The sequence below is a fragment of the Heteronotia binoei genome, chromosome 8 (assembly GCF_032191835.1).
Source record: "Heteronotia binoei isolate CCM8104 ecotype False Entrance Well chromosome 8, APGP_CSIRO_Hbin_v1, whole genome shotgun sequence".
In the NCBI taxonomy this organism is placed as follows: domain Eukaryota; kingdom Metazoa; phylum Chordata; class Lepidosauria; order Squamata; family Gekkonidae; genus Heteronotia; species Heteronotia binoei.
In genome coordinates, this window is record NC_083230.1 from 92830724 (window position 1) to 92850140 (window position 19417).

At 45.9% G+C, this 19417-nt stretch overlaps 1 protein-coding gene across 1 annotated transcript; it reads right to left on the reverse strand.

Annotated features, from left to right (window-relative positions):
- Positions 1–1664: 1664 nt before the first annotated feature.
- Positions 1665–5079, reverse strand: ASCL1 (achaete-scute family bHLH transcription factor 1). The gene is made up of 2 exons (XM_060245601.1): positions 4309–5079; positions 1665–2955 (listed from the first exon to the last, which is right to left on the reverse strand). The coding sequence occupies exon 1, from the start codon at positions 5033–5035 to the stop codon at positions 4349–4351; it is 687 nt and encodes a 228-aa protein (XP_060101584.1). The 5' UTR covers positions 5036–5079; the 3' UTR covers positions 1665–2955; positions 4309–4348.
- Between the last annotated feature and the right edge of the window lie 14338 nt (positions 5080–19417).

A 19417-nucleotide genomic window follows, 5' to 3' on the forward strand; every position in this document is an offset into this window, starting at 1 on the left:
CCACCCTTCTTTATAGCACACTGGCTGAGTAGTTTCAAAACTTATAGTGCGATCAAATGGATTCTCCTGATTTATGGAGTTTACGAAATTCGGCTTGTCAGAGCCTCTGAATAGCTTGCCCCCGAGCACAAGAAAAGGTTTCGTGTTGCTAAGCGATTAGAGCAGATGTAATGAGATTTACCTCAATCCTGCTTTGCCCTTTCCTATCTTCAGTGATTAAATTGCTGTGTGTATGTGTATTGAGGGGGGCAGTTCTGTGTTTTAAGAAAGAGTCACCCGCAACTTTTCCCCTCGTTTCAGAAGCCTGGATATTTACTATGCAGAAGGGGGAGGTAGGAGAGAACACCTGTATACACAAGGAAAGGAAAATTCATTTTATAATATGAAAGATTATCCTGATGTTATATTCCAGCCATAAATTACTGGCTAAACTTTCTTTGCATACCTTATCTCTACACCTTTGCAAAAGTGGGTAAACAAACAAAAAATGAGAGCTACCTTTGGAGAAGGGGAGGAGAGACTAGGTTGCAAAAAGGAGATGATAACCGTTATAATTTTCATAAACAAACAATACTTTTAAAGCCAGTTAAAACAATGAAGTTTTGTACTGTAGCTATGGCAGATCTAGTGATTTCTTTCCTTCTTTCCCTTCTATTCTTAACGGCATATTATTTGCAGGAGCGGGGAGCTAATTGAATGAAATATAACGGCATTCTGACAAATTAAATAAAATTCCGCTATAGTGAATGCATGGAGACACTCTATATTAATTAATCGCGTGCAAATATAAATAGGATTGCTTAAAAAAACATTTTAAGATACCTAAAATGCATTGGCTTGCCTCTCTCTTTTTGTTAAGCTTCATTTTGCGCTTTGCTTTCTGCTTGGTTTGGTGCACGCAAACTGAATTTGCAAGCGAAGCGGGAGGAGCTAGGCAAGGAAGGGGGGGGAGGAGAAGAGAAGAGAGGAGGGGGGATGAACCCGAGGCGGATTCTGGTCACGTCTTTGCTAACTGACAACAAGGTTAGCCAAAAAAAAAAGGCCCAATTTCTTTTTGAATCTTGGTAATTGGGTACTTTTACAGGCAGATCACGCTGTTTGGGAAGAGTAGAAAAACCCAACAAGCTTAAAGGATCTGTGTCTTGAATCTCAGGCCTACATTACTTAGCTGATTTCATTTCCCCCCCTCCCCTTCCTGTACTACCTATCTAACAAGATTTTGTGTATTGACTGATAAACATTAAGAATATATATTAGACAAATTAAGCATTTCAATGACATGAATTATAAGCCTCCTCTCCGCAGGAAATCCCTCCCTGTTCTCTTGTGTACACTCTGATTTATCAGAAAGTGAATAGGGTTCTTAGGTGAAGATGGGGGGAAAAGCTCCCTCGCTGCTAAGATTCCTTCTTTAGGGAAAATTCTTTAAATGTGTGGCAGTTAACAGGAAAGACAATGACCCATGTGGGCCTCTCTCAGCACAGGTTTGCATAATAGAAATGCAGAAATGTACTATTATAGGCTTGCATCTACCCATCCAGATATACACAGATCAAGCCCCAGGAATGTTTCTCCCCTCCCATATATTTGACTCTTATACATGAAGCATCAGTGTCAAGACATGAATAACTCCAAAGATATGCAGAAGAACCAGGAAGATCTTGTTTTAAATGAAAAAAAAAGTTTTATTACCAAACTAGTTTGTATAAAACACAATTATACAGGATTTCTCTCTTTTTTTGTAAGTTTGTAATAAAACAGCATGAAAAGGCAGTGGCAAAAATTTTTTTTTCCTTCTTCAAAAGGCAGCAGCTTGTAAAATAAATAGCTACCATTTTGCGTTTGGACAATAGCTGCATAAACTTTGTTCACTTTGAACAGTGTTTAATAACATTATTAATACATTAGCAAAGTTTCTATTAAAAAAGTAAGACACATTGGTGCTAAAGTACATCTGGAGGCATTTCCAAGTCCTTTACAAAACCACATGACAAAAACATGGCAATTGTAAGGTCATGTTGACTACGCATCTAGATATGAAGAGGTAATAAGCAATACATATTTTAAAAAGGTATCAAGATATACACATTTTAAAACATTTGTACAAAAAAAGTCTATAAATTTCTCTCTCTTATATACAAAAATAGCTTAATATATCCCCAAAATTGGTTAGGAATGATACAAATAGATTTTTTTATATAATAAAAAGTTCACAGGAAAAAATTGGAAGCATTTTATGATGGGGGATGGTAGGGAGGGAGTCAAAACTAGACAAAGGGGAGACACATTAAAGGATTCTTTGAATATAGCATAGTTTTGATTTTCAAAATCATCACAAGCATTAGGCAACCAAAGCCACAATCCTATGATGCTCACTTGAGAGTAAGTTCCACTGAATTTGGTAAGCATCATTAGAAATGGGCCACATGGCTGCAATCCTAAATCACTTACCTCAGAGTACAACCCACTGAACTCAATGGGGCTTAGTTCTGAGTAAACAAGGTCCTGCTGCAATTTCTGTTCAAATGAATGAGTAAGTCTTTCAAAAAAAGGGGAGGGGGAATACTGTTCTTGTTTCAATGAGAAGAGCTCATTGCTGTGTAGAAGATTTATATTGAATAGGCAGTGCTGTTTTGCTTATGAGGTTGAGAACAAGCATATAGGTGTTCCCTAACATCACCCTCCCCCTGTAGCTTCTAAGCCCATTCTACAGCCTCCTCCCACATATATTTACTTGGAAGTAAATCCCATAGTGTTCAATGAGGCTTACTCCCAGTAAGAGTGCATAGGATTGCAGTCTTGGGTCTCTTGGAATGGCCTAGAGTGCAAAGGCAGAATCAGGGAGTGCTTCAGTTTCTTGGAGAGACAGTCCAAACTCCTTCTGTGCTTTCATTGTATGACTTTTCCTTTCCACATCAGGAAGGGAAAAGGAGTAGGACACAACAGCAAGCAATCCTGTAACAACATAAGGAGAGGGAGAGAGAAAGAGAGAGCGGTCAGCATCAATGCTTAATCCAAGGACTACTTCCAGACACAGCAGTGAAATCTCTGGCTAGCATTCAGACAGGGACAAGTGGTCTTGGCTTCAAGATTCTCTTCAGTGAGCCAAACCACTGCCAACTTCACAATCCAGTTTAACTTGAATTATTCTGAGTTGTGTGAAATATATGCCATAGGCATACTTCCAGTAACTTCAGTGGAGCACACTGCCAATTAAAAGCTTTAATTCTCTGCATGCCTCCTAGACTACAAATGAAGTCGCTTTTGAATAAACTTTAATAAGATTGGCCAGAAGTGTGCTTATACAGTGTGTTATTAGGCCAGGGCTGGAAATGTGCAAGTAAGTATAATGTATGGCCCCAAAGTTGTGTTAAAAATCAACTGAACATGCTCAGTAGTGGATGTGTTTTTGGATTAGAGTGCCAAACTGGGAGGAATCCAGGGGTGCCATATCATGCTGTTTAGCATGTTGTTTCATATGCTGTTTTAAAAACATTGTTGCAAGCCATGCGCAAGAGAAGTGTACGCCTCAGTACAAAGAACACCAGCTCTGGATTAGTTTTTCAGAGACCCTTGCTAAAACCTGCAGAATTCTCCAGGCCTACTGTAGATGAAGCGCTTTCTCCACTGCAGAAACCATACCATGAATACGGTTGTAACATATTACAAATCAGTTACTCCAGTGCGCCCTCATTGATGGTAACAATAGTTGACCAAACTCTGGAGAGTGTTTGGTGCTCTGCAGCCTGGCATCAAATGACAGTGTGATCCTAAGCAGAGTTGCCCCTCTCTAAGTCCCCAAAAGTCAATGGCTGTTGAAGGTGTGACTCTGTTTAGGGTGGCACTTCAAAATCACTCCAGAAGACTCCTCCCCTCCTCCAGATATCAGGGCAAGCCACAACCCACCTGTCTTGGAACAGCGAGGCTGATTTCCAGGAGGCTATTCCAGAGTATGTGTCCACTCAGCACTCAGTCCACAGCCATTCCAATCAATGGGGAGACAGGCCACTGATTTCATTGGGGTCTGGATCTCACCTCAACTTCACTACATTCCCTGACTCTTCCTTCTCTCCCCGCCGCCCCCGCCCCCGCCCCCGTTGAATTTTACAGGGTAAACTCCTTGGGATGGGACTTTTGCTGGTTTGGGGTATGTCAAGGTCGTGGAGCAGCCCTGCGCCTTGAAGGCCGCCCTTGTAAAGGCACAAGAAATTCGTCCCTTCTTTCTTTCGGTCTCCCAAAGGCCCCGGATCTCTTCTCTCTTGTCCCCCCACCCTGTCCCGCCCCTCCCGGAAGGGAAGCCAGGCCCACCTGCAGCCGCGCCAGCGCCCCAGCCCCGCAGGCCTCCCCGTCAGAACCAGTTGGTGAAGTCCAGCAGCTCCTGCTCTTCGGGGCTGAGGGGGTCGTAGGAGCCTTCGTCGGACGAGTAGGAGGAGACGGGCGAGCCGGCCATGGAGTTCATGTCGTTGGGGTAGCCGCCTGGTGAAATGGTGGGCGAGAGGACGCCGGCCTGGAAGGCGGCGCTGACGGCGTCGTGCTCGTCGAGCAGCTGCTGGAGGGCGCGGATGTACTCGACGGCCGAGCGCAGCGTCTCCACCTTGCTCATCTTCTTGTTGGCGGCGCCGTTGGGGACGTGCTCGCGCAGCGTGGCGAAGCCCAGGTTGACCAGCTTGACGCGGTTCCTCTCCCGCTCGTTCCGCCGCGCCACCGCCGCCGGCTGCTGCTGCGGGAGGCTGTAGCCGAAGCCGCTGAAGTTGAGGCGCCTCTTGCAGCGCATCAACTCCGGCGACGACGAGCGCTGCCGCTTGACCTGCTGCTGCTGAGGCTTCGGCGCAGCCGCAGCAGGCGCTTTGGCGGCGCCTGGAGAGGGCTGGCCGCCGGCCGCCGCTGGGCTCAGCTGCTGCTGCGCGCTCTGTGAGGCGGCCACGGCGGCCGCCGCCGCAGCAGCAGCGAAGAAGCAGGCGGGCTGCAGGAACTGCGGAGGAGGTGGCGGCTGGCTGGCGCTGCTGTCCATCTTGGCGGGGCTGCCGCTGGCCATTGGGCGGCCGCGCGAAGGAGGAAAAGGCGCGCGGCGGGGCTCGAGGCTTTCGGCGCGGGGAGGGAAGGAAAAGAAGGGGGCTCGCGGAGGCAGCGAGCGAGAGAGGGAGCTCCGGTGGCTTTGCCCTCCTCCTCCTCCCTTTTCTTTGGAACCGAAGGAGGCTCGTGGCGCTCGCGTGTGCGCAGCCTGCTTCGCAAAGCCTCTTGTGCCAAAAAGGTCCAGAGATTGTCTGTCTTATAAGGGACGGCCGGAGCGCCGCTGGCTGGCCCCCCTCCTTGTCACTCTCCCCCTCCCGCGCCGCCTTGTCCTACTGCTATTGCGCCCCCTTCACACACACACTCTGCACCTTGCGCCTTCCACACTCCCCAGCTTTGCAATGAGTGGCCGCCAGCCGGGGAGCGCCGCTGCCTTTTCAACGCGCGGGGTGGCGGTGGTGGCGGCGGCTGGAGGGGGGGGGGAATGGATGGACCGATAGAGGGGCGAGCACAACACACACACACGGAGAGAGGAAGAAAACCCCACGCACACGCGCTGGCCCCAACTCCGCCTCCGCGACGCCCTCCCCCCACCGCTCCCCTTCCAAGGTTTGTTGTTGCAAGTGCGTGCGCCAGGCGCGTGCCGTTGGCCCAGCCACTGAATAAACAATTGGGCTGGGCCACCGCGTGGGGGTGAGGGAGGGGGAGAGAAGGCAGACAGCACAACAGCGCAGCCTTCGCTGATTGGCTGAGGCTCGGGAGTAGGCGGCATGGAGGGGTGGGCCGGGGGGTGCGAAGGAAAGGGTGAGGTGGTCGCCCGGCTGAGAGGAGGGCGGGAGACGTCCCAGTCGCCCCAAGAGTGAAGGGGTTCGCTGGCGAGAACCTTTGGCCTCTTCTCCCAAAAGCAGACGGTGTGAGAAGATGTCGGCACCTGAACGGAGTGGGGTCTTCTGAGGAGCAAATCTGCGACGGGGAAGCCAACTGGGGCTGCGGTGTGAGCGAAGAGCTGGCCATATTTTCTAGGAGCTCTGAGGCAGAAGAGTCGCAGGGCATGGTGGGCTAAGGGAGGTGGCGCGATTGTTTGGAGAAACAGCCCTGGCCGGCTGGCTCCCAAGTTCAAAATTAAGGGATGCCTTTTTTGCAAACCAAGTGGAGTCTCTGAAGCTGCAGTCTTTGTCCATGAGCGGTGTTTGTAATTTTTAAAACCCTTTTTCTGCTTAGTAATTAGAATATGAAACTAATATTGGCTGAAACGATGTCCCCCTACCGCGCTCATGAATAACTTCAGGCAGCTCTACCTGAGAAAAGGTTTAAGGGTCTGGGTGGCAACAAGTGAAACTACAAGACAAGAGTTACTGCCAATCAGTGGCATTCATAATACAGCATTCCTTCCCCACCCCCACACAGTACTCAGCCTTATTTGCTACCTTCCACCTCTTTTGTCTCTTCATGCAGCATGCCATCTCATCTTAACAACTGGGTACCATTCCAACTTAACAGTTCTCTTGTAGAGTTGTTGGGTTATGTATAGACTGCAGAATAAACAGGCACAAATCAACTCCAGTGTATTGCTTAAAAGAGAAAAATACTGTACTAAAACATGGGGGGGGGACTTTGGAGAAAATAAAGAAAGATACATACTGAGTTTCTAGAGCTAGATCTTGACTATTGCATGGCTAAAACAGTAATGGCATCTTCTTCCTCACAAACAAAGAGAGGAAATACAATAATAAATGCAGACAATATATTGATCAGCCAATAAACAGGTCAAAGATAGCTTCATTATACTAACACCACCCACAGTCTTCCCAGGCAAACATATCTACTTCTAATTGGTTACAGGATTGCTAGGTAATTTCCTGTTTACCATTTAACATGCAATTTAACTCTATAATGAATGAAAGTGTTGGTAACTTGTAAATATATTCCAGCAAGAGAACATGCCTGTACATACTTGGAATTACATTTTATTAAGCGAAATAGAACTCATTTCTGACTAGATAAGTTGGAGCCTCAAGCCAGTACTGAGTTATTTATTGGTTTAACTTTTACTTCCACCTTTCTCCCACAAGTTATTTATTGACTTAACTTATACTTTCACCTTATACTTCCACCTTTCTTCATCTTCCTCCTCTTGTCCATTTCATCCTTGCAGCAACCCTGTGAGATTAACTGTTAATATGTGTGACTGGCTCTGGGTCATCCAGAAACCTTCGAAGGCTGATTGGGGATTTGAACCTGGAGTCTCCCAGATCCTAGTCTGAGAGTCTAGCTGCTACTTCACACTGGATCTCAAATAAATAACTGAATAACACAGGGGTGGCCAATGGTAGCTCTCCAGATGTTTTTTGCCTACAACTCCCATCAGCCCCAGCCAGTATGGCCAATGGCTGGGGCTGATGGGAGTTGTAGGCAAAAACATCTGGAGAGCTACCATTGGCCACCCCTGGAATAACAGTAACTACCTTCCCCTTTGTAGGCTCTCAGGGTTTTTTTCCCCTAAGGGGAACACAGTGGAATGGAGTTCCGGACCTCTTTGTGGAAACAAAATTCTAAAAAAAATAAAAAATTAAATTTCAAGAGGGGCATCCATGTGTTTCTCCTTCATTTCCCTCTTGAGAGTTCTGGTACCTCTTTTTCCAGAAAAAAAGGTCCTGTATGATCTGGTGATAATAGCACCATCATGTGCTAAGGCATTCCTTGGTGCCTAGAGGTGATGATGAGTTCTACCAAGGTTAGAGTCAATGTAAAGTAATAGTTAGGGTGGACTAGGATCTACAAGACCCAGGTTTCAGATACCTACTCTGTTATGGAAGGTAGCTGGGTGACCTTTACTGGGAGTTAACTGGTTAGTTAGTACAGTATTCCATCTCAAATTCAATAGAGTGCACCTTTGGCTACACACAGTAGAAGCCTTTTGTTCTCAGTGTGCTGGCGAAGTCTCCATGACAGCCAGGGTGATGTAGTGGGTAAGTGTGCAGACTCTTATCTGGAAGAACTGGGTTTGATTCCCCACTCCTTCACATGCACCTGCTGGAGTGACCTTGGGTCAGTCATAACTCTTGGAGCTGTTCTGTTCAAGAACAATTTCAAATCAAATTTCAAAATTAAAAAAACTTTAATGGCATAAAAAGAACACTTTCTGTTAGAGCTCTCTCAGCCCCACCTATCTTACAGAGTGTCTTTTGTGGGGAGGGGAAGGGAAAGGAGATTGTAAGTCACACTAAGACTCCTTCAGGTAGTGAAGGGCAGGGTATAAATCCAATATTTTCTTCTTCCATAATGCTCCACAAATCTTGTTTTGGACAGCCAATGTCTGGATTCAGTTTGGGTAGGCATGACTGTGACTTGAAAGATGTGCCTCTTGTGTCAGGCAATTGGAGATGATGTTGGAAAACTCTTTACTCCAAAAAGGCCTCCATCAGAGGACTCAAAAGCAACCAGGAGTCAAGTTGCACCGTTAAGACCAACCAAGTTTTATTGAGAACGTAAGCTTAGAGAGCACATGAAAGCTTACGTTTTCAATAAAACTTGGTTGGTCTTAAAGGTGAAACTTGACTCCTGCATTGTTCAACTGCTTCAGACCAACATGGCTGCCATCTTGGATCTATCAAAAGCAACTGGTTTCAGCATTTGAGATAAGGACGACATTGGTTTGATTTCAGTGAAGGGATATTTTCTATCTTGCCTTGACTCCATTTTGCAGAAACATGCAACCCTTTGTCCCACAGAACGTTCATACAAAATACTTGTATATATGAAAGCACTTGAGTAGGTACTCCAGTTGTCAGTGGGTGAAATAGTAACCAAGGGATAAACAGAACCCAGTTGTACCAGTTTTTGAGAAATATGTAGCTCTTGGGTCATGATGAACTTTTGCATGCATATACCTATACACATAGTGCGGTGTTCAGCCTTGCCAAGGAATGGAGCAACACTGATTCTTCCCATTGTTCCCAGACTTCTTCATTCTAGGAGAGACAGCACCAGGGAGCTGGTCCCTGGAGCAAATCCATAGACTTGCACAAAACCCCAGTGCTTGCCATGAAGTTGGTTGGCTTTGCTAGCCCAGCTTTGCTGTCTGTCACTAACCATGGCTGAGTCTTCTTAATTTTTCTACACCCCAAGCCCTAGCTAACAAACTGGAAACAATGACTAATAAAACATCCTGGGGTGGATCCTACCCTGTATTCCTCTAAGCTGAGTTAGAGTGAGCTAGCTCACAGTCTTTTAGCCTCTGGCTCACATATTTTTGTCTTAGCTCAGGAAAAATGACCCCATGGCAAACTAATTTATGCAGTAGCTCACAACTTTAATGTCAGTAGCTCATGAAGTAGAATTTTTCCTCCCAGGATTCCACAGCTTAGAGGGAGTAGAGGGAGAGAGCCAGTTTGGTGTAATGGTTAAGTGTGCAGACTCTTATCTCGGAGAACCAGGTTTGATTCCCCACTCCTCCACTTGCAGCTGCTGGAATGGCCTTAGGTCAGCCATAGCTCTGGCAGAGGTTGTCCTTGAAAGGGCAGCTGCTGTGAGAGCCCTCTCAGCCCCACCCACCTCAAAGGGTGTCTGTTGTGAGGGGAGAAGATATAGGAGATTGTAAGCTGCTCTGAGTCTCTGATTCAGAGAGAAGGGCGTGGTATAAATCTGCAATTCTTCTTCTTCTACCTACCCTAACCTACCATTCCACTGAGTTAAGATGGAAGCCTTCCTCAAGTCTAAGAAGCCACTTAAGATGGGGGAAGCATTCATAGACTGAAAGAAGGCTCTTTGGAGGATGGCTGGATCCCCTTTCCTGCTTTAGGATAATTTTTCTTCTTCTGATATTTGAACTCAGTGGAAATGTTGAAATTTTTCTGGAAAAATTGGTGCTGGAACTCTCAAGAGGGAAATGAAGGGGAAACACATGAGTGCCCCTGGTGAACTTTTAAACATTTTTTGAGAATTCTGTTTCCAAAAAGAATTATGTTTCCTGAACTTCATTCCACCGTATTCCCACAGGAAAAAAAAAAAAAAACCCTGGTTGTGTTTGCCTTAAAGTAGGCAATGGTGAGTCCACTCCTAAAGAAATCTGCTCTGGACCCAGAAGAGCTGAATAACTACCATCCAATCTCAAATGTGCCAAAGTAACTGAACAAGTGATGGCTGGCCAACTTCAGGAATTCCTGAATGGTGGATTGTTTGAATCCATTGCAGTCTGATTTCAGGGCTCGTTGGGACCAAAGTGGCCTTGGTTACCCCAGCTGATAACCTGTCTGCTGGTGTGCTAGGCAGTGGTACACCAAGCAGACAGCTAGACTTCTCAGAGTTCCACACCAGGCCAACACAATCAATACTGGTGATCTTTAGTATGGGGAGTGCCCTGAAAAAGAAACCCTTTCAGGAAAGGATAGCCACCCGCCCCCCACCCTTCAGTTTGAGACATATGAAGGACCAAGAAACCTGGCAGTTTCACCCTCCCAGATCCAGGTCTTGGTCATGCAAGCCAGATCCATATTATGCATTGCATAGTAATAATGCAATGCAGTGGTTTTATTATTAATGGACCTGGCATTGCACTGCATCAGTGTTGAAGGAGGATACTTAGGCCTAGCCCCCACACCAGTGTGTCTTGGGATGGGACGAAGTTTGGAACAGGACTGAGCCTAACCCCTTCCTTTCCCAAACCAGTACCTTCTCCTACCATCGTACCTCCCTCTATCCCCAATCATCTCACAATGGCCCCGTTTATTATTACTACTTGCATGGGTTTTTTGTTTGTTTGTTTCACACCTTTTTCACTTTAAGTGGAGTCAAACATTTTACTTTGTAAATATCCCCCCCACACACACTCATTAACACATCTTTTAAATAAAGCAGTTTCTTGATTAGTCTTGATTGTGTATCTGTGGTTGCTTTCCATTAAGATTTTCCCCAGCAGAGAAAGGTCTCCTTTAACAAAGACTTTTCTCCATCAAAAAAGTAATACACCATTGGAGGAAGCATTTTCTTTTGAAAGAAGGCTTATGGGAAGAAGGCTTAAGGTCCAACTTACAAAGGAGTCATATGATCCAGTTCCAAGGTATTCCCTTGAGGTTACCTCCTAGCTCTGGTATTAATTAAAATTGGTAGTCATTAAAAGTTCCAAGAAGAGGAAGAGGAGGAGGAGATGATGATGATTGGATATATACCCTGTCCTTCACTCAGAGTCTCAGAGCAGTTTACAGTCTCCTTCCCTTCCTCTCCCCACAACAGACACCCTGTGAGGTAAGTGGGGCCGAGAGAGTTCTGAGAGAACTGTGACTGACCTAAGGTCACCCAGCTGGCTTCACTTGGAGGAGTGAGGAAATCAAATATGGTTCTTCAGATTAGAGCCATCACTCTTAACTACCACACCAAACAAGCCCAAGAAGTGATTTTTAAAAACTTGACCTTTATTTTTGTTTTTAACAGATGCAGGGGAGGAATGTTTCTCAAACATTTGGATATAAGAGGAATCTGCCAAAAGGGCATGGTTTGACAAATATTGTTGCCACTAACTAGCAGGATGTTTCCAATCTGGCTTTGCATTGGACTGGACAAGCAAAGATTTCTTAACACAGATAACCACTTATATAGAAGAGAAGTTACTATTACAATCAAAGTCTTTGACAGAGGGATGAGACTTAATCAATCCTTTGAAATGTTTTGATGCTTTTCTTTACAGAAGCCTGAATCTTCATCTTGGAACCAGGCTCAAAAAAGGCTGTGCTGACAATAGGTGTGATGCCCAGACTGCTCTGATCCAAAAGATGGGAAAGTATAAGGCAACTGGGTGTGGCCAAGTAGCTTTTGTCTAGCAAGGCTTTTGATTTACTGTTGGAGATTTGATTGGCTGTGCAGATTTTTTAAAATGTTGCTTTGGCAGCATCTGCCACCACGGCCCAAGGATCTATGCTCTGTTACTGAAGTTAAGCTGTGGCAATCACTTTGTGGTGGGCTCTGCAATCTGCAGCAGCCATGTTGTGGCAGTCATTTTGTTGTTGTGCCCACCACGCCATTTCAGAATTCCAAATGTGCCCATAAGCTCAAGACATTTGGGGTTCCCTGTTATAAAGCCTCTTGAACAATCCCTGGAAATAAAACATTCTGATATACATGGTATTAAATGGGGTGCGGATGCTTTTTATTATAAACAGCTATGCAAGATCTGCTTTTTAAAAAAAACAAAACTGGTCTTCATATTAGCCTAAAATGTTTGGTAACACTTTGAAATACAGTGGCGGAGTGTCAGACATATAATGGAAGGCAGGTTTCTCCCTCTCATTGTGAGAGAGGATTGCTGGAAACCTGTTGTCCTCTACTTGGCTGTCACAGGGTGGGAAGAAGGGAGGAAGGAAGAGCTACCTGGCAGGCTACTTGCTTGTGGATGGTACAGGTTTGTTGGTGGAGACTTGTGCCCACGCCTGTTGCTTGGCACCTCTTTTTTTTTTTTAATGTACCTCTATTATTTTTCCACTAGCCTGGTTGCAATATTATAATTTCCTTCTCATTCTGTTTCTGCAGCTGATATATATCAGGCTGTTCCAATCCAATCCAAATACATATCAGGCTGTTAAAAAGACACTGGAGCAAAAATGAAAGGGGCAATCCTATTGACAGGCAGGCAGACACAGGGGGCTGTTCATATGATCAAACTGGTGGGCTTTGAACGTGGGATAATTGAATTTATGCAACAACTGGCATACTCTGAAATGGCTGTTGATTAGATTTTTTTTAATCTCACCCTCCCTCCAAGGAGCTCAGAGTTGTACACGCATTCAACTCTCAATTAATCCTTGTAACAGGTCAGGAAAGCTGATGGTGGTGGAAAGGGCTCTCAGTTTACAGGCAGCTTATGGTGGCCCAATGGGCTTTCAAGGTAAGAGCTCTTCAGAGGTGAATTTGCCAGTGCTTACCTCGGCATCATGACCACGGACTTTGCTGGTGGTCTCCCATGCAAACACTAATCAGAACCAACCTCAGCTAGCTTCCAAGATTGGATGAGATCAGGCTAGTGTGGGCTATCCAGGTCAGGGCGATGATAGTGGAAAGTGCTCTCAATTTGCGGCTGACACTGTAGGACAGGGGTGGCCAACAGTAGCTCTCCAGATGTTTTTTGCCTACAACTCCCATCAGCCCCAGCCAGCATGGCCAATGGCTGGGGCTGAGGGGAATTGTAGGCAAAAAACATCTGGAGAGCTACCGTTGGCCACCCCTGCTGTAGGATTTTCAAGGTGAGACATTTAGGGGTGACTTGCCATTGCCTACTTCTGCGTCATGACCCCAGACTTCCTTGGTGGTCTCCTGTCCAAGTACTAACCAGGGCTGATCCTGCTTAGCTTGAGATCAGGTTACCTGGACTATCCAGGTCAGGACAAAAATGATAGCATGAGATAGCAACTGACTCAACATCAGGGGGTGGGGTTGTAGCAGGAACTCCTTTGTATATTAGGCTACACCACCCTGATGTAGCCAATCCTCCAAGAGTTTACAGGACTCTTCTTACAGGGCCTACTGGAAGCTCTTGGAGGATTGGCTACATCAGAAGGGTATGACCTAATATGCAAAGGAGTTCCTGCTACAAAAAAGCCCTGCATTCTCCTGCAGGTTTCTCAGTCTTCTGATTCTTGATGTCAGATTTGTGTCCATTTATCCATTCATGAAGGGTTGACCTGTTTGTCCTATGTAGAGAGCCAAAAGGCATTGTTGGCATATAATGACATATGCTGTGTTAGGAGATGAGCATGTGAATAAGCCTATGATGGTGAAGTTGATGTTGTTAGGTCAAGTGATTGTGTTGTTCTGGGTGTATGTGGCAGCAAAGTTGGCATCTGGGTTTATTGCAAGCTCTGGTCCCAGTGTCCATATTCAAACTAGATGTTGTATTATTGGGGCTATTACATGCCTTTTGGTCACTTTAGGCATTTTGGGAACTTTTTGTTTCTTTGTTCCAGAGAACACAAAGGGGAGTTAGCTAGTCTGTTTATGCTTTATTCTTTTAAATCCAGGTATTATTTATTTATTTGGCTTATATCCCACCCTCCCCACTGAAGCAGGCTCAGGAAAAGGTACCCTTTCCCCCTTTGATCTCTTAGTAAAGTCTTTTTTAAAAACAAAACAAACACGTGGCTGTTTTCTTTTGCATTACTTTGCTGCTGAAAATCCAACACAAGGGCTGGGAAAAACCTAGATACCTACTACCTTCTCCTGTGATGCTATGCCCCAGGGTGTTTGGGAGTGCCCTATGCTCATCTGTTAGCACCTGTCATCCCTTAGCACCTGTCACATCAACCATCACCAGTGGTCTGACCTAGCCTCAGATCGCAAAGCATGGAGGCACACCATCCACCAGGCTGTCTCTTCCTTTGAGAACGCACGCATAGCTGGTCTTGAGGACAAAAGGAGATTGAGGAAGAATCGCACTGCTACAGGACCAACCCTAAATCAGACTTTTCCCTGCAGCCGCTGTGGCCGGACCTGCCTGTCCCACATTGGTCTTGTCAGCCACCAGCGAGCCTGCAGCAAACGTGGACTATTGCACCCTTCTTAAATCTTCGTTCGCGAAGCCAAGCCGAGAGAGAGAGATGCTCATCTGTGTGGGCCAATGATAAGTGTGGGATGCCCAGTGATGCATCTGTGCAGGCTGAATTTCATGCCCTTGAACTATCTTCCCAGAGGCACCATCCCTATTGGCTTTTTGTTGGTTGCTAAAGGCAATTCTCTTTAGTATGTAGCCTTTTAAGATTTATTCGCTACTGAACTGTGAAGCTGCTGTTTAACATTGTTGACTTTCACTTTAATTTGCTGGAGTCTGTTCTTTTTTAATTGATGTATCCCCTCCCCCCCCCCAAATGATTGTTTTAAATTTTCACCAGCCTGTATCCAATCATGCAGCTTCTCTGATTGAAGGGCATCTGAACATATGAAGCTGCCTTATACTGGTCTATTAAGGTCAGTATTGTCTACTATGAGCAGCTATGGCTCTCCATTTCAAAGGCCTTCATATCACCTACTACTATGGCTGTTATCCTCATGTGAACTGGGGGTATATGGACCAGTTCCAACTTTGGAGCAAGATTTACTGAAGTGCGCCCTTCCATACCACTGAATGCATCATTCTCATTCATCTCTCTCTCTCACACACCCACACACACACTCCCTATTTAGCAGTTTCTGGGTCTTGTGTGGCAGAACTACAGAGAGCAGGATGGGCCAAGATTCTCACCTTGGTGGGTGACTTGTGTGATGTCCCTTGGGTCTTGGAAGATGCTCCCACCAAGTTGGCCCCTGATGCTGGCCTTGCATAGTGCTTCTAACCATGCAATATGCATGTTTACTTGGAAAGAAGCCACACTTTGTTCATTGGAGTTACTCCCAGGCAAGCATGCATAAGATTACAGCCACATTCTCAAAAATATACTGACACACACACACAGAATAAGTAAACCCACTCCGAATTTTCATAAATCTATGAGGGCTTTGAGCCAGGAGGCGACAACCTTTTGTTATGCAGAGAAATATCCAAACTTACACATTATGTCGGAGCTCCTGACTAGGTGCATGTATAAGGATAATCTTTGGAGTGGGGGAGGGATACTTTCAAGTTTTCTTGTAGGGCTTTCTACTCAAATTACCGGTCAGAGTACAGAAAGTTACAAATGCAAAACTGTGATTCTCACATACCCTTCTTTCATTAGCTCTGCACCTGCAGTTAAGAGTCCTTAATTTTCCCATAATGATAAATATTCTTTCCCCCCTCCTGATTCTCTTCAGTAAAAACCCCTGCCATTATTTTATTGTTGTTTTTTGGGAGTAAATTGCAGTCACAGGCCTGTGTCCCCCTGCCTAGCTTTTTAAAAATGCCCTATGCTTTTTATTGTGTTTAAAAAGGGTTCGCCTTCCCCCCTTTTTCACGTTATGATGGAATGCTGGGTCTTTTGGACAAGCAGAAAGAAAGTCGTTAATCTATAATAATCTGATAGATCTTCAAAAGAATCAATACATTTGGAACTTTTTGTGGGGGAGGGGGGTACGATTTGTTACACTCTGTTTTGTTACAGTAGGCGATCTGGCCCGAGTCTTAGGCACATGTGCTTTCTTCCCTTCCAAAATAAAGTAGAAGGTCTTTCATGGTAAACAAAACCAGCTTATTCTCTGCACAGAAGACATGAATGGCTGGGAGGGTTGGAGGGGGGAGAGGAACTTACAAAGCGCGGGGCATTTTCTCTGTCTCTTTCTCTCTCTGCTGGGTATAGCATTCAAGACCGGGCCAGTATTCAAGCCGCAGTCTATTTTTTGCTCAGCAAGAGAGTTTAGAAAAGAAGCGTGGGGTCTATTCAAGGATCTTTCCCCCCTTCACAATTGTGGGGCTTTATGAAACCTATCTTCCATGCCTTGTCAGGGTATTTTCTGGGACCAATTAGTGCTTTGTTGGAAAAAGCTTCTTTGCTCAATCTTTAAGCAGGCAGAAAAGAAGGAGGACAAGAAAAGGGGGAGGTTGGGTGGGGGGGAGGAGAGCTCTCTCTCATTTCTCCCCCCTTATTTTGATGATTTCAGTCATTACTCCGCGTAATAATTAATATGACAACTGGACGCTTAAGTTTGTATAGAAACACCTCGGCAACAGGAGCGAGCGTGCAGTGGGTGGTAACAAGCTAGAGATCAGACCGTCCAGGCACACACACATGCACACACAAGGGAAGAATGGCTGCAACAAAAAGAATAAAGATAAATAAATAGTTGGCACAACCCTCAGAAAGATAAAGCAGGACTGGAAAGGCGGGGGTGGGGTGGGGGGTAAAAAAGAACTCGGAGGAAAGGGGGAGAGACAATGGACAAAGCCCACAGAGAAATTAACTTATTTTGAATCAGAGTTCTGGAAAAAAGCAAACCTGAATTCCAAAATAGTGTTAATGAAGGGAGAGAGAGGAGGGCGGAAGGTTTTGTGAGAGGCAGGCTGCCCCAGATTTGCAAGCAGTTTTATTTCAATGTAAAGTATTCCTAAAATTTAATTTTAAAAAAGTTTAATTCTAAAGGAGGGAGGTTTGTGTTTCTGTGCAGCATTAGAAGGGAATGAGCGAGTGTTTTAACAGGGTGATCTTAAACAGTAAAATGCACTGGAGTCAAGGCTGAGGGAGGGTACAACTCTGTTTAGGATTGTAGGTGCTCCTCCAGCTTTGATTTCCCAGAGCGGGGACACGAAGGAAGGGGGCAGGAGAACCCGTCGAAGAAGCTACTGCAGCTGGACTGTGTTTTCCTATTATGGCCCTCAACGCTGTAAAGAATCCCTCCCCCTGTTCTAGATGGTTCTTTCGGAATGACCGCGACCTTGACCCCTCTGCCCCAAGCCATTACGGACAACGTATTTCCTCCCCCTCACTTTTTTTGAAAAAGCCATTTCCTTTATGAGGCATTTTTTACCTTTTTTAAAAGTACCTTGGGAGCGTCTCTGCCCCTCCCCCCTCACGCCATTAGGCCATAATAAATAATTAAGAGAGGTTTAAGCATATTAGCTACAGCTCATGCTAACGATCGGCCTCAGGTCTCAAGCTAACCCGAAGTGACAGTTTGCATATAGGGCTGCAGAGGGAGACGGAGCTGAAGGCCGAGAGAGGGAAGGAGGACCCTCCCCTCCCTTCTCTCTTTTGCAACCTATCCTAATGTGACGGAGGAGACCAAGGCGCGGGAGTCACTGGAAGTAAAGCAGCCGGCCGATCAGGTTTCTCGAGCCAGTCCTATTCCCGGGCTTTCCTCTGCACGTGCTGGTTCGTCCGGGGGGGGGGGGGGGTGGTCTTGCATCCCAGGGACTTGCAGCAGCAGCAGCAGCAGTCTTTGGTGGGCAGCAAACCAAACCGCGCAGGGAAGCTTCCTTTCCCCTCCAAGAGCCGCCTTCCTCGCGCAAGGGATGCTGGGATAGGGTCAGGGGCAGTTTGCCGACTGGGGCTGAGGTCAGTCGTGTGTCTCCTTTGTGCGGCCACGTGTGCCGCGTCCATCAGCGGCCAAGCCCGGCAGGCTCCTTCCTTTGCCGCGAGACCCGAAAGGGGAGCCGTGGTGGCTCCCTCGGCTGGAGCCTAGGATTCGCGGCGCTGGAAGGAGAGCCGGAAGGAAAGCCCCTCCCGGGCCGCGGTTTGGAAACAAGAGGGCGTTGGATTGGACGTCCTTCTGTCTGCCTTGACCCCCCACCGGCCTCTTTGTAGATCGCAAGTGCGGGGTGCTTTCTAGGAGACTCCGAGGCACAAGGAAGAGGTTTTTCTAGGGATGCCAGCAGACTGGAGGAAACAATGCCTTACCTTTTTAATAGAGACAATGTCTAGAACATCCCAGCAAGCATCTGTTAAAGGGGCGGGCATTTTCCCTCCAGGCAGTTGGCAACCCAGGGTTTTCAGGGTCACATAGAGACCAACCTCCTGCTCTCAAGTTTGAACCTTCTGCACAGTGAATGAAATCCACTTAGATATTTGGCCAGTAGTTTAAACCTAGTTTTTAGGACTGCAGTCTTCCCTGATTCATCAGGCACCAGATTTTGAATCAGTCACATTGAAATTAATTCTGGACAAAAATGCACAGGACTAGTTTGCATACCTGCCTAAGATCAAACTATTTGTAGGCAGTCCTTTTACACAATTGCTGGGGACTTCTTGATAAGCATTCATACTGTGTTGATGCTTAGGGATTTCCCTCCCAGGCTCCATTGTGTATTACCAGCTGCAAGATCAGATGTACAAAAGCCACCCAGACATTTTGCAAGTCTTGTTTAAAGCTTTTATTGGGGTGAAGGCTTCCAAATTTGCCATGATGTACAAAATTTGGGGTCAGGAAAGGAGCAATCCATGAGGTGGGGTTCAGATGATGAGAAAGTGGTCCCCTATCACCTCGTAGACTGCCTTACGGGAAAGTTCTGCAAGTCCAAAGGCAATTGTGAGAGACCCAGTTCATACATAATGGATGGGGAAAGGATAGTCTTCCTATGATATAGATACAATAGAATGGTTCCACCCCAGTTTTCAGTGCTGTTGTGGAAGTATTCCATAATTGATCCAACAGGAACTTCACAGGTAACTGGACTATTTCAGCTCCCCCTGTAAGCCCAGTCTTTGCAAACTGAGCACAGGATCACAACAAAAAGTGGGCATAAGAATGTGGAGTTGTATGAGGAATGGTGTGCAACATCAGTGATGATATGTGACACAGCTTGTGTCACTTATCTGTTGTCCATCCCCACCCCCATGCTATGAATTTATTGTAGTTGGTGTCCATGATATATAGCCCTTCTGAAGAACCTTTTCCCATAATACTAGAATTCAGGGGCACTCAGTGAAGCTGATTGGCAGTACTCAGAAAATGTTTCCTTACTCAGTGAGTAAATAAATTGTGAAATTTGCTGCCAGTGGAAAGATTAATGAAGGAGAGA

What these genes read in the sequence shown, in the direction of transcription:
- ASCL1 (XM_060245601.1), bottom strand. Translation starts at nt 5,035, where the DNA reads ATGGCCAGCGGCAGCCCCGCCAAGATGGACAGCAGCGCCAGCCAGCCG.